We start from the raw sequence: 15,229 nt of genomic DNA, 5'->3' as shown, positions 1-15,229 counted from the left end.
TTTCCAAGCAATGACCAGCTCAAAGCAATTAAGAGATAGTCGGAACTGCTGATGCTGGAGTCTGATATAATAAAGTGTAGAGCTGGAAGAACACAGCAGGCCAGGCAGCATCAGAGGAGCGGGAAAACTGGCGTTTTGTTCTGGACCCTTCTTCAGAAATGAGGGAGGGGAAAGGAACTCTGAAATTTTGAAATGACTTTACTTTGGCTGTAGAATACAGTCAGTCATTATGTGATGATTGAAAGTTGACATAGCTGGCTAAAAGTGAAGTTGGAGTAATTGTTCCTGATAAAATAGTCCTTCTTTCAGCTGGCCGATATTGGTGGAAAATCAACTGGCCTCTCAGTTTATCCCAGAAAGAAAAGCCATGTGAACTTTTCACTAATGTATTTACTTACTCAGATTATCACCAACTGATACTGACAATGGCCCCTTCCTCAGGTCAGTGGCTTCTCAAACAGCAGCACTATGCCAATTTTTAAAGTTTACTTTTGGGATACAGGCCTTGCTGACAATATCACACTGTTTTCCCATCCCTGATTACCATGGGTACTGGTGAATTTTCTCGAGCCACAGTAGCCTAATAATAAGGCATTCATGTTGTTGCCAAATATGGAATTCCATGATTCCGTTGCTTTGATGGAATAGTGACAATGAACAAATTAGGATAATATGTGCATTGTAAGGAAGAACTTACTTGCGTGGTGTTTTCATTACATTGTGACTTCAGTTTATTTCAGTGTTGGAGGTCACAGGATATAGCTGTTCAGCATTGTTTAGATGATTTGATTTGATTTGATTATTGTCACATGTACCAAGTTACAGTGAAAAGTACTGTTTTGCATGCTATCCAAGCAAATCATGTACCATGCTATAGCTCCAGAAAAGGAGCAAAGAAAGATCAACTATAGTGCATGAGATGTCCATTCTTAAGTCTGATAACAGTGTGGAAGAAGCAGTTCGTAAATTTGTAAGAACTGCCGATGCTGGAGTCAAAGATAACACAGCATCGAGCTGGAGGACACAGCAGGTCAGGCAGCAACAGAGGAGCAGAAATGTTGACATTTTGGGTCAGCACCCTTTCCCGACCCAAAACATCAACTTTTCTGCTCCTCTGATGCTACCTGGACTAATGTGTTCCTCCAGCTCCACACTTAAATTTGTTGGTACTTGCTTTCAAACTTCTGTATTTTCCGCCCAATGGAAGAGGGTGGAAGAGAGTATAATCAGGGTGGGAGGGGTCTTTGATTATGTTGGCTGCTTTCCCAAGGCAGTGGGAACTGTAGAAGTAGTCAGTGGGAGGAAGGCTGGTTTTTGTGATGGACTAAGTTGTGTTCACAACTCTCTGTAATTTCTTGTGGTGTTGGGTAGAGCAGTTGCCATTCCAAGCTGTGCTGCATCTGATAGGATGCTTTCTAAGGTGCGTCTATAAAAATTGCAAACAATCATTGTGGACATGTTGAACTCTCTTAGCTTTCTGATGAATTTGAGACATTGGTGTGCTCTCTTGACTGTAGATGGTATGCACCAGAGCTACAGTATACCAGTGGTCAAGAAAACAATTGCCAGTGTACTGTTCAAATAGAATGCTTTATGGTGGACAACACTGAGATTTTTGAGTGCTTTTATGGCTGAAAGGAATGGTGATTACTAGATGATTCCTCCTAATTATCAAGAAGCTCTGACATGTGGTTATGGGTGAATCATTCACTAATAGGTTTCTACTCTGCCCTTCACATAGCCCTCAACCCTTCCTCTCCCTCCCAGAACCACAATGGTGTTTCTCTGGCTCTCACTTTCCATCCTACCAGTCTTTGTATCCAAAGGATCACTTCCTGCATTTCCAATAGGTTTCCGTCACCAAACAAATCTTCCCTCCCCTACCAGCATTCCAATGGGACCTGTTCCTCCATGGCGCCCTCATCCATTCCTCTATCACCACCAACACTTCACTTTCCTCTCATGCCACCTTCCCATGCAATCACAGGAAGTATAACACTCTTTTACCTCTGTCTGGCTCAGTATCCAAACATTCCTTCTGGGGAAAGCCACGACTTACATGTATCTCTTCTAATCTAGTTGTGTGAATTCACAGTCTCCTCTACACCGGGTGGACCAAATGCAGACTTGAAAGGCCACTTTGCAGACTCCCTCTACACCTTCTGGTCACTTGGCATTTTAATACACCATTTTACTCTCATGGTCACATTTCCGGTCTAGATCTGGTGTTGTGTTCCAGTGATGCTCAAAAAAACTCCGAGGAACAGAACACTATTTCCCAGTTAAGCCCTTGACAGCCTTCTGGACTCAGTCTGGAGCTCAACAACTTCAGACCATGAACTTTGTCTCCCAGTTTCTTCCACGCCACATTCCTACACACCCAACTCAGTGAATTGATCTTGTCTCCAGCTGAACTGATTTACATTCTGTTATTAGCACTTTCCTTTGATTTATCTCACTTCTCTACAAACTCAGAAGTCGCATGATACTAGATTGTAATCCGACAGGTTTATTTGAAATCACTAGCTTTTTGAACGCTGCCCCTTTGTCAGGTGAAGTGACTTGGACTATAACCTGGTGTCATGTGACTTCTAACCTTGTCCACCCCATTTGAACACTAGCGCCTCCACATCATTTTCTACAAACATTAGTGTTCATTATGCCTTTTACTCTGTGATACCTACCCCCAACTTTCCCTTCTGTTCTGCATGTTCTTTCCCACTTTTTGACAGGATAACACCCATCATTTTTCTACTTGTCTCTTCAGTTCTGGAGAGTCATACTGGATTCAGAACATTAATTCTATGTCTTTTTCTTCTGGTGCTGCTAGAAATGATTTTCTCAAGAAATTTCTGTTTTTATTTCTTCAAATCAACATCAGAAGTATTTTGCTTTTGTTTTATTGTAAGAGCTTTCCTGTTTCTCTTCTGAACATATGTTTGTAGTTTTATCCTTCTCCTTAACTTCGGTGAGTTAGTTCTTAATTGAAGATATTGCCATCAATAGAGAATTAACAGTTGTGCGCATTGTTTAAAAAGTTGGCAAAAGTTAGAAGATATATTTGGGAGGTTTGCTGAGATTCCCACTGAATGCTTTGCAGTTGATGGCACTAACAGGGTTTGATAATGAGGGCAGATTGTAACTCAATGTCTGTATACCTTTGATTGAAGGTTTAGAGATGATCTCAGACTTTTAAGACAATGAAATGATTTTGTAGGAGAAATTAATGGCCCTGTCAGGAGTGTCCAGAATAAAATGACATAATATTAAAATTAGGGCCAAACCATTCAGAATTTGGTGGGATATGGGCCAAATGCAGGCAAGTAGGAATGGTTTAGCTTGAGAATTCTGGTCGGCATGAACACATTGGACCAAAGGCTCTGTTTCCATCCTCTATGACTCTAATTACAGTTTTACCAATGAAAGTTTTCATATTATGTACTATTTTTCATGATATTGACATTAATAATCTTAACTTGCATTCAAAAACATTTTAAGTTGGTGAGTTGCATCATCATTCAGTAGTTGTAAATCATATATATTTCAAGAGACCCTCTCACTGCACGCAACCCCAGCTTTTCACTACCAGTAGTTCACGGTACTACGCAAACGTAGACCCGAAATGCCGGCTGCCGGCACTGTGTCGTGAGAGCGCAAGCGCAAACCTCCCGAAAGTGGGTCTTGGGTTAACAGACAGAGCAGGCACGACTCCACGAGTCTTGAATGACAGGTGCGCATGCGTATTCGCCGGGAAACGGTGTCGGTCGACGTGACGGTCCAGCGCAGGCGAAGACCCTACGAGAGGCCGGGCCTAGTGCCGGCCCGACGCAGGCGCAGATTCTCCGGGATGCCGGCCCGACGCAGGCGCAGATTCTCCGGGATGCCGGCCGCCGGCGGGGCCTCAGTCTGCTCGGATTATCAGCTCGAAGAGGCCGTCCTGTGTGAGTGCCAGACCGGGAAGAAGAGGCACCCTCACAAGGGAGGGGGGAGGGTCGGCTGGACCGGGTAAGGAGCCGTTGTGTGTGTTGTTTGTTGTTTGTTGAGGGTGTGAGTGTCCGGTGAGGGGATTGTTGGCTCTGGGCCGGACTCCGCTCCCTGATCACGGCCAGAGCCACCGCTTTGTCTCCCCTGGAGCCCCGAGCCCTCACATTAAATTAATCTAAACATCATTAAAAACTCACAGAGAGTTTATACCAGCAGAAAAACCATTGCCCTCCTACTGAGACATTTCAGTTGGGAGTGTGATACAAAAGGTTTCCTGTGTGAGAAAGACTGCTCTTTGGGAGACAGACTTACATTTCTGTAGCGCCTTTCACAACCTCGGGACATCCCAGAGTGCTGTAACGCCACTCTGCTAGTAATCAAGTGATAACTGCAGGTCAGTCTTCATTGCATGTAGTTTATAATCCCATAAAGGTGGAAGGTTGACATTTGAATTCAATCATATCTGGGATAAATCGCTGCTGTAATGTTGACCGTGTGACAAATGCCAATTTTTTTGTAAACAAAAATATTTCCACCAGTTTACTAATGCCCCTTTGGAAATGAAAATTGTTGTCTTTACTCAGTCTGGCCTACATGTGACTCCTTACCTACCAACGTGATTGACTCCGAGATGCTCTCTGGGTACGTAGCCAGTGAGACCGCATTGCGAGAATGATTAAAACAAATAGACAATAAAATAGTTTGTTTTGAAATGCGGTCACTGTAATAGTGCATGTACTGATTGACTCACACACAACTTGCTGTCCAAGTGTGATAATGACCCAGGAAATCATTCATTTTTGCTATATTGATCGAAGGTTAAATATTTGGAAGAACCTTGGGGGTGACTTCCCCCACTGCTCTTTGTTGAGATCTTTCATATCTGTCTACTAGAGCAGGCGTGTCCTTAGTTTAACATCACATCCGAAAGACGGAACCTCCTGGTAGAGTCACACTCACTTGGTACTGCACTGGAATGTCAGCCTATGTTTTGGTGCTTAACTCTTGGTCTGAAATAAGTAATCAATTGTCTCTGTTTGGGAGGGAAGTTGGTGATTGTTCTGTTCTGTATAAAGTTTTAGAGGTTCTGCCTTTTGTAGTTTGAGGAAGGTGAAGGTGGTGGGAAAGAGTTTATTTGCGATTAGTGTACTTTTAGGAAGCATTGTCAGTCACAGCACCACCTAGGCTTTCCTGCCCTCCACCTTACTCAGTATACAAAATTAGAATCATCATAGAATCCCTACAGTGGGTGCTCACCGAGTCTGCACTGACCCGCAGGACAGTATCCCTTCCAGACCCAGCCCCAACTTCCCATCGCCCTACATTTACTATTGCTAACCAACCTAGTTTGAACGTCCCTGGTCATTACCAGGAAATTTAGCATGACCAATCCACCTAACCTGCACATCTTTGCACTATGAGAGGAAACCAGAGAATGTGCAAACTCTGTCCAGACAGTTACCCAAGGATGGAATCGAACCTGGGTTCCTAGTACTGTGAGATAGCCGTGCTAACCACTGAGCCACTGTGCCGGACTTAGGTAGGTGGATGACAGTTAAGTTGATTAGTTCCAGGACAGGCTCTTCAATGTGTGGATAGCTTGTATTTGTCTTGAAATCTGTTGAGTATGTTGCATTTGAGTCTACTGAGTGCCTACCTAAACTAAGCAAACCAAATAGTCTATGACGTGTCCAAATAGAGCTGCAAGGCCAATTGTTCTGTTTTATTTTGAGGGATTAGCGAGAGAGGAATGTTGAAATCTTGAGGAAAGCAAATCATCTTCAAATGGGCCTTCAGATTCTTAATGTTCACCTGAAACCCCAGAGAATCTGAATGATTTACTGTCACATATTTTACAGTGGATGATACAGTAAAATACAGTGAAAGCTTCAACTGTCACCACAATCTGATGCAATTTTGAATAGTCCACCCGTGCTGGACCCACCATGGTAGGAGTTGCCACTGTTTAGGTGCCACTGGGCCTGCCCCACTGATGCCACTGAGTCCCAATTGCTAAACCCATACTTGCCCCCCAACGAGAAGTGCCTGGCTTTCCCACTGCCACCGCCTTGTCAATAGCCATGAGTCCCTGGCTCAACTATTGTATTGATGACTCCAGGACTCCTGGCTCCAGGCATTGTATTCTGCAGTCGCTGCCTCACCAACACTAGGAGTCCCCACCCTGGGTCTACTGCACCCAGGATCCCCGGCTCTGCTGTCAGGCCAAGCTGCCCCCTTGCCAAGAGTCCTGCCCGGGCTGCCCTCCTCCGTGATGTTGTCACCATCTTGAAGAGTCCACTGCTGCCACCTCTGAATACTGGAGGAGCTTTGCCACCACTGCCAGCCCCTAGTGCCAGGAGCATGAGCTTGCATTCGCTCCCGCAGCCACCTCCGAGTGCCAGGAAGCTGCTGCCACTCTGTGCATTTGCTGTCCATTTGCTGCCACACCAACTAACCCAGCAAAGAGAAGGAAAAAACTGCAGGTGGGAATAGATGGGCCCTGGGCAAAAACGTTCACATAGCCCTGCTACCCCACCGCCATCTTGAAAAGTGTCTCATGTTCTGACAACTTTTGAAGTGTGTGTCTCAGCAACCCTCTTTGTCCTGTGTTGTGGTATCAACCCAGCATCCTGTGGCCCTAAGATCTATCTATTGAAATGTTAGGATGCAAGAGAGAGCTGTCACTGGGTAAACAATGTAGAGGTGACAGTGTGGAGCTGGATGAACACAGCAGGCCAAGCAGCATCTCAGGAGCACAAAAGCTGACGTTTCAGGCCTAGATCCTTCATCAGAAAAGACGCTCAGGGTAACCATTTTGGAGAGCTTTTCTACACACAAAGGTTTAGAATTCTCTTCCACCATTGGCAGAGGATGCTGGATCATTTGTTCACTTTAAATCTGAGATGGATGAGTTTTTGTTATGCAAAGGAATTGCAAGATATGAACTGCAAGCAGGCATTTGAAATTAGGCCACAGATCAGCTGTGATTTCATTGAATGGCAGAACAAGCTCAAGGCGCTGAATGGCCTACTCCTGTTCCTATGTTCCTAATGGGGTTGAGTTAAAACACATTATGGCAGCTGATGGAATTTAAATTCAATTAGTTCAATCTGGAATTGAGGCCAGTCTCTGTATGGTAACCATAAGCAATCATTAATCATCTTCGTCATTTTCTGTTTGGCAAGATTTAATGAGTGGTGTGGCCTAGGAGTCAATGTTGGGGCAGGGATGGTTGCTAAATTTGCTGAAGACACAAAGGTAGGTAAGAAAGTGTATAATGAGGAGGACATTAGGGAGCGACAAATGGATGTGATGACCATTCAAGAGTGCTTTAGCGAGAATGTGACAAAGAATAGGGAAAGGACTTGAGAATGTTGATTTGATTTATTATTGTCACATGCACTGAGATACCGTGAGAAGTATTGTTTTGCATGTTAACCAGCCAAATCATATCTTACATAAGTACATCATGGTACTAGAACAGAATGCAGAATATAGTGTTATGGCTAAAGGGAAGGTGCCGAGAAAGATCAACTCTAATATATGGGAGATATATTCCTAAATCTGATAACAGCAGGGAAGAAACTGTTCTTAAATCTGTTGGTGCAAAGTCACACTGTGCATGTGTCTGCACTAACTATCCATTTTCTGAAGAAGGGTCTAGGCCTGGAACATCAGCTTTCCTGCTCCTCTGATGCTGCTTGGCCTGCTGTGTTCACCCAGCTCTACACCTTGGTATCTCAGCTACTATAACTCAAACCCTGCAGTCCTAGAGAGAGGCTGGATAAATTGGGACTTTATTTCACTGAAGTGCAGGAGGTTGAGAGGTGACTTTATAGAGGTTTATAAAATCATGAGTGGCATAGATAAGGTGAATAGCAAAGTGTCTCTCCCCCCCCCCCCCCCCCCCCCAGTGTAGGGAAGTTCAAAACTAGAGGTATATTTTTAGAGTGAGAGGAGAAAGGTTGTTTTTAAATCTAAGGGGCAACTTTTTCCACTCTGTGGTTCTTAGGAATGAACTGCCAGAGGAAGTGGTGAATGCAGGTACAGTGAGAGCATTTAAAAGGCAGTTGGACAGCTACATGAGTAGGAAAGGTTTAGAGGGAATTTGGGCCAAATGCAGGCAAAAAGGAGTAGTTTCGTTTGGGAAATTTGGTCAGCGTGGATGAGTTGGACCGAAGGGTATGTTTCTGTCCTGTATGACTCTATAATACTAAAGTAGGGAAGATATACTTCAGTTATTGGTGAGACTACATCTGGAATACTGTGTACAATATTTGATCCCCTTATTTAATGAATGATATAAATATGTGAAAAGTAGTTCAGAGGAGGTTTTACTAGGCTAATACCTGGAGTGGGTGGATTGTCTTATGACGAAAGGTTGGGCAGGCTAGGCTTGTAACTACTCGATTTTACAAGAGAAATACGTGACGATTTAAACATAAGATTCTGAGGGGTCTTAACTGGGTAGAGAGGATGGTTCCTCTTGTAGGAGAATTGACAGCTAGGGGGTCATTTGGGTTTTTATTTATGACATGAAAAATCTTTTCTCACGGAGAGTTATGAGTCTTTGAGTCTTCTTCATCAAAAGACAAAGTCTTTGAATACTTTTAAGGAATTGAAAGCCTCTTGGGGTCAAATGGGAATACAGAGTAATCAGACCAACCACGATCTTATCGACTGGCAGAGCAGGCTCGAGGGGCCAAGTGGCTGCCTACTGCTTGTAATTCATATGTTTTTATGTTCACATCTTTCAGGGAAGGAAATCTGCAATGCTTACCTGGTCAGGCCTCCCTGTGGCTGCAGATACATAGCAACCTGGCTGATTCTTAATTGTTCTGAAATAACCCAGCAAGCCACTCAGTTCCAGGACAATTAGGAATGGGCAACACATAGTTGCCTTGAAAGTGATGCCATGTCTGATGGAAGATTGAGAAAAGGGATTCACAGGCCCGACACTTGCATGTCGTGAGCTAGTTATAAATTAGCAGTGATCAGTGCCTTTGAGTGGACAGCCTGTTTTCTCGAGGTTATAGTACCGTTGGTTGAAAGAACTGAGGGATTGAATTAGCATTAAGAACTGACATGCATAGAAGTATGAATGTCTGAAGCACTGTTAAAAGTGCTTTTAACTGGCCTGGAAGGCATTCAGAAATAACTACAAACGGGTGGCAGTGAACTTGAGTCTCCAGAGTCCTTGTTGATCTTGGGAGCAGTCAGTGATAATTCTTAGCAGGGTGACCAGGCTGATTTCCCAGAGTGATTCTAATATCATCAAATTTGGGCCAACTGCTTTTGATGACAATCCACACCTTAAGCTATTTTGTTTGGGTGACTAAAGGAAGGTAAACAGCAATGATTCACTCTTGGGCAGTATTCAGAAAACATGGGAATATGCTGGACACAATTAGTGTGAACAAGGTAAGTTATGGAAATTTTAAATAATTGTGCATTTAATATTGTGCACTAGATTTGAAAATAATGTTGATATGATAGTGCTTTCTTATCAAGCTGATTAATTTTACATGAAACATTTTTCATACCTCTCCAATTTCTATAATACTAATTTCACTACTAACACTTCTACAGGAAGAGATCAGATTGACAAATTGCATAATTTTTACTTGCAGAGCATTAGTTTACCAAAAGTGAGGAGTCATTTATTTTGTGAACATTCTTGCATTACCCACTTAATCTGAATGCTCATTATTTGCGTGGAATTCTGCACAATGCTGTGTAAATAAAAACCAGAAGAATTGCAGATGCTGTAACAGCATCTGTGGAGGAGAAAACCGAGTTTTCTCTGTTAATGTTAACTCTGTTTTCTCCTCCACAGATGCTGCCAGACCTGCTGAGCTTTTGCAGCAACTTTGTTTTTTATTGCACAATGCTGTGTGTCTGGAGTGGGATGGCAAGAGAGTCCACAGTTATCTTCCTTGTCAGCACTTTCAGTCTTTTGATTTTTCTTAATGGAAATGGTTTTTAATGGATTTTGTGTTCCTCCCTCTTAAAAATGCTGACGTTTTGCTGGGATATCATGCGCACTGATTTCCCCATTACAAATGGCCATTATCCTTGGTCAGCACGCATGCCTTAACCAGTGCCAGCTAGAATAAGTTGACCATTTGTACACACCGAAGTCCCAAAAAAAGACAGTGTGCTGTTTGCCCATGTAAACAGTGCCCATATTTCCAAGGAAATTCATTGGCTCTTCAGTACTGTAAACTGTACACGGTGCTACATAAACTCCAATTCTATCTTTCTTTGCACATACACCTTAATAAGAATGTTAGCAGAGATTGCAAGGATACTGGATCGTGCCTTCCTCTAATGTCTTGATTTGATAATGTTCAAGCTGAAAGTAATAATTGTGACTTCACATACTCTCACAGGTACGGTGGTATTGTCCTCACTTCTAGGGCAGTAGGTCGTGTTCAAGTCCCACGTGTCTCGGAGGCCTATCATAAAATGCCTGAGCAGATTGAATGAATGTGTGTTCAGTGTATTATTAAATAATGTCTACTGCAAGTCTTTGAGAATGTCAAGTTAACACTAGGCTATTGTCTAAAGTACATCATATAGATTTAAACTTTATGCTCCCACTAATTTACTGTTTCTCATTACTTAATGGGCATCCTGTAGTGAAAGGTCAAAAGATTGACTTGAATTCTAACATTACAATGACACAGATAAACCACTTTAGGAAAGGTTTCAGCAACACCAGTCTGGGTAACAGCCTTGGAGAATTTAAGACAATAAAGTGTGAAGCTGGATGAACACAGCAGGCCAAGCAGCATCTCAGGAGCACAAAAGCTGACGTTTCGGGCCTAGACCCTTCATCAGAGAGAGTTGGAGAATTTAGCTGTTTCTGGTCAAGTGTTGAGTCCACAATAGTCATAGCAGTGGTCAAGTAGATTTGGTTGTTTTTCTCATACTTGATTAAATAAATCCCACACTGGCTGAATGGAGACTTAGCTGTCTCTGTCGTCCTCAGATGAGGAGATTAGGCCCACCTCCAAGTTGCTGTCTTTGAGTTGGGTGAGTGTTGGCTTTCTGATTCTGCAGACACACCTATTCAAGAAGGCCAGCACGTGTTGGGGCTTGAAGCCTGGCAATGCATTGCTTTTTAAATTTATTTTACAGAGGAGATCAACCATTCCTGATGCTGAAATTCATGATTGAAAACCTACAGTGCCTCTAGTATATTTTAATCACACAATGTGGGGACTTTTTGGTTTACTGTTACTTCATTCATTGCAAATGTTACAATGATTGAATGAATTTTGTTTCAATTATATCTACATCAATCATGGGCTTGGTCACCAAGTCACATGTTAAGTCACACTTCAGGCCTGAAATGTCAGCTTTCCTGCTCCTGTGATGCTGCTTGGCCTGCTGTGTTCATTCAGCTACACACTTTGTTATCTCAGATTCTCCAGCATCTGCACTTCCTACTATTGCTATATTTGTCCCAAATCTCTCCAAACCTTTCCTATTCATGTACTTATCCAAATGTCTTTTAAATGTTGTAACTGTACCAGCTTCCACCACTTTCCTATGGCAGTTCATTCCTACACGATCCACTCTGTGTAGAAAGGTTGCTCCTCATGTCTGCAGGCCCTCGTCCACTTTCTTCAGGTGCAAGTAAAAAGTCCCATGGCACTGTTTAGCAGAGAGCAGGAAAGTTATCCTTGGAACTTTGGCCTAGGTTTATCACTTAATAACCATCACCTAAAACAGATTGTGATTAGTTCATATTGCTGTTTGTTGGAACATGCTGTACACAAACTTGTTGCTACTTCTCTACATTAACAAAAGTAACTAGATTTAAAATCAGTTATAACTGAATTAAGGGTAAGATGCTTTGTGATGTCCTAAGGTCATGAAAGGTGATATGTGAATGCCGGTCTATTTTAAGGAGACACTCTAATACAGGTTATATTGTCAGCATTATCTGATCTAAGTGTTGAATATCATTCCCTCTAATTTGTTTTAGCAATCTGTATCTAATCCTGTATTGAAAGGCACAATGGTTATTCTAGTGTTGTCTGTTGCAGCTTTTGAGGTCAGGTAACTCTGTCTCAGTTAGGTTGCTGTTTGTTAATGACAACTTCATTGTATTTGAATTTTATGGACCTGGGTGTATAGGTATGGCTGTTGACCCATGGATAAGTTCTAGAACAGTTTGTTGAGAAATGGAAAAATTACTGAGAACCTGAATCTAAATTTCGCACTTGTTCCTTCGGCACCACGGTGTGCAGTTATGTGCATCTCAAAAGACCTAGAGGTTGGAGTCCTGTGCTCTAATGTGATAAGGTGAATTCATGTTTCCCATATCACAATCCTCCAGGTGCCACTGAATTAAATTGCTATTCTAAATGAAGTGTCAGTGGTTTAAGACCACAACTGACTGACTTTGTACCAGGAATGGAGTTAATATTCTCCAAGTTTTCACTCTAAACCTTTATCCCTTTGACCCCTTTAATCAGTTGGATCAATTAGCACAGTTGGTTGGATGGCTGGTTTGCGATGCAGGCATTGCGGATTCAATTCCCGCACCGGCTGAGGTTACCGTGAAGGACCTGCCTTTTTGACTCGTCCTTGACTGAGGTGTGGTGACCCTTAAGTTAAACACGCAATCAGTGATGGATTTTGGTTAGCTCAGCTCATTGGTCAGCTGGTTTGTGATGCAGAGTGATGTCAACAGCATGGGTTCAAATTCCCACACTGGCTGAGGTGACAATGAAGGATTTTCCTTCTCAACTTCTCCTCTCGCCTGTGGCGTGGTAACCCTCAGGTTAAACTACCATAGTCATCTCCCAGTGAAGAGAGCAGCCATATAGTCTGGTAGGACTATGGTGAGTTTATCTTTATCCTCTTAGCATGGAGACTTTAACCCACCTAAAAATCAAAAGGGAGAGGGAAAGGTTGTTTCCCTAGTAATACCTTGAGGCAGTTTTTAATATGGCATTATTTCAGCCTGTTTGGAACCTGGGTCATTGAGCTCCAATACTGGGTTCTCTGTGCTCAATATTATACTCAAATGAGGTTCAGTTTCAATCTCCAAAGGTTTTTGGGCACCGGCCTGTCAATGCCATTTGATTTTTATTATGTGTTGCATTCTTTGCTGAGCTTTTTTTTTGTTGCTACTAAAATATTTTCTTCAAATTATGATTGCTCTATTTGGAAAACTGTCCCTGTCTTTCAGAAGTTAGGCAGGGGGTCAGTGGGAGTGAGTTAATATTTGAGAGAGAGATCTGGGAACAGCAGTTTTCACAAAATGTCTCCCACACAGAGTTTTGGAAATCACTAATCTCTCCCATAAGAGTACCCTTTTTTTGTGTGTGACTTCTCATAAATATTCAAAGCAAAAATCTTGAGTTTATTATGAATATGTGCCACAAGCGTTGTTTTAATGAATTATGCAAGACGCCTGAGTCAGAATGAGAAGCAATTATATTGCTCAAAATTTCATGTGGAGGTCAGCGTTCTAATTCTTGCGGGCCCCACTTTTTTAAGAAAAATCTTCAAGTTCCAGTGCATTAATAAAATTTTAATATTGCAATTAGAATGAGATAATGAAGATGACAACATGTGGTTATTAGAACATTATTTCTCTTGCCCTCACTCATGTATTAAATCTGCTGCAGCAGGGTTTTCCAAAGTGCTTTAAAGCCAATGAAATACTTTTGAAGTGCAGCCACTGCTTTGGCTTAAGAAACATGGGAGCCAATTTGCTCACAGCGAAATCCTGCAAGCAGCAGAGAGATAATGACCAAGTAAATCTGATCTAGGGGTGTTGATGGGGGATAATTCTTGTTCTGAACACAAATCTGTATTTGAGAGTGTTCTTAACCATGCCAAAAATACTTTGAAGCATGATAAAGGCAATGAAAAAAATCAAACAACCACATCTTGTAGTTCTTCTCATGTAATTTTATTTTATTCCATGTCATTCAGGACGAATTATGAATGAGCTAGCAGCCCAGTTGTGGTGGGTACAGCTTTGAGTGCAGGAGTATCGAGGGCAAGCTTCGCAAGCCTCCTGAACCTGAAGAACGTTGAAGAATGAGACTCTCAAAATGGAATCGTAGGGTGTCTGTAGTTGTTAGTGCGTAACGAATGTCGATACCACCATAGTCTCCTATCTGAAATTTTCCCGATGGTTTAGATTATAGTGGTAAATCTCTAATTGTTTCCTTTAGTGTGAAGTGTCTGTTTAAATACATGTTAAAGACATGACAAATTTATAATGTAGTTACTTAGTATTCAGTTGTTGGTACAAAGTGCCATATGGCTGTGCTTCCTGTGCAGATCTATTAGTCATCTCTTTTTACACTTGCATCAGAAAAAGTGACAAATGCATTTTAAAAATTTAAAGAACCATAGGATATCAACACTTAGCTTGTTAAGTGAAAATGAACACCCAGAGATGAAGGAGGGACAAATGCTACAGCTATGTCATGTGGGTTACAAATAGAAGCTATCCAGTAACGTGGATAGTATTTGTTTTAAGCTGAGAGATGAAAAGTGACCTTTATTGCCATCGGCAGTGTTGAATGAAGTATTTTTGTGCATATAGGTTGTTCCTTCAGGAGACTGCTCCAACTGTAAGTTCTGTTTGGGGGATAAGCCATAAATGTTGCCATGCACCTCCCCATTTGGAAAAGAAACATAGTATGCACATGTGGAACTGGGATCCCATGAACAGTGGAAATTCGTACAAGTTGCATTATGGAGTGTATGTTTGCTCCTCGGATTCTGCTGAAGTACAGTAGTTTGGAGCTGTTGGTTATTTCCACTTGAACTCTCAAAACTGGTTCAAAATCTAGCAATAGTAGGAACTGCTGATGCTGGAGAATCTGAGATAACATGGTGTGAAGCTGGATGAACACAGCAGGCCAAGCAGCATCAGAGGAGCAGGAGAGCTTGATGTTTTGGATCGGGACCCTTCCAACCTGAAACGTCAAGCTTTCCTGCTCCTCTGATGCTGCTTGGCCTGCTGTGTTCATCCAGCTCTACACCCTGTTATCTCAAAATCCAGCAATGCTGTTTTTGTCCCTCTGAGCTATGATAGTCTGAATGGCTCGGTTGTAGATTTTTTTAGTACGTGTTGGGTTTGTTGATTATAAAACATGTTCCTCAAGAGGACAGATTGCAGATGGTTGAGAGTCTGTCATTGCTGACCTAATATTCCACCAAAAGTGGGTAGTAGGGCCTTCTCTTCCTTTTTTGTAAAGATGGG

General features: G+C 42.3%; 1 protein-coding gene across 1 annotated transcript in view; it reads left to right on the top strand.

Annotated features, from left to right (window-relative positions):
- The first annotated feature begins 3,869 nt into the window (after positions 1-3,869).
- The window catches only part of ctnnbip1 (catenin, beta interacting protein 1), a 99,953-nt gene continuing 88,593 nt past the window's right edge, over positions 3,870-15,229 (top strand). The window contains exon 1 of the mRNA XM_048561558.2: positions 3,870-4,005. Within this exon, the coding sequence (XP_048417515.1) occupies positions 3,881-4,005 (125 nt within the window). The 5' untranslated portion in view covers positions 3,870-3,880. The remainder of the gene's footprint in view (positions 4,006-15,229) is intronic.

The sequence above is a fragment of the Stegostoma tigrinum genome, chromosome 28 (assembly GCF_030684315.1).
Source record: "Stegostoma tigrinum isolate sSteTig4 chromosome 28, sSteTig4.hap1, whole genome shotgun sequence".
Classification (NCBI taxonomy): domain Eukaryota; kingdom Metazoa; phylum Chordata; class Chondrichthyes; order Orectolobiformes; family Stegostomatidae; genus Stegostoma; species Stegostoma tigrinum.
Note: the sequence above shows the minus strand (reverse complement) of the source record. Positions and strands in the feature narration are given on the sequence as shown.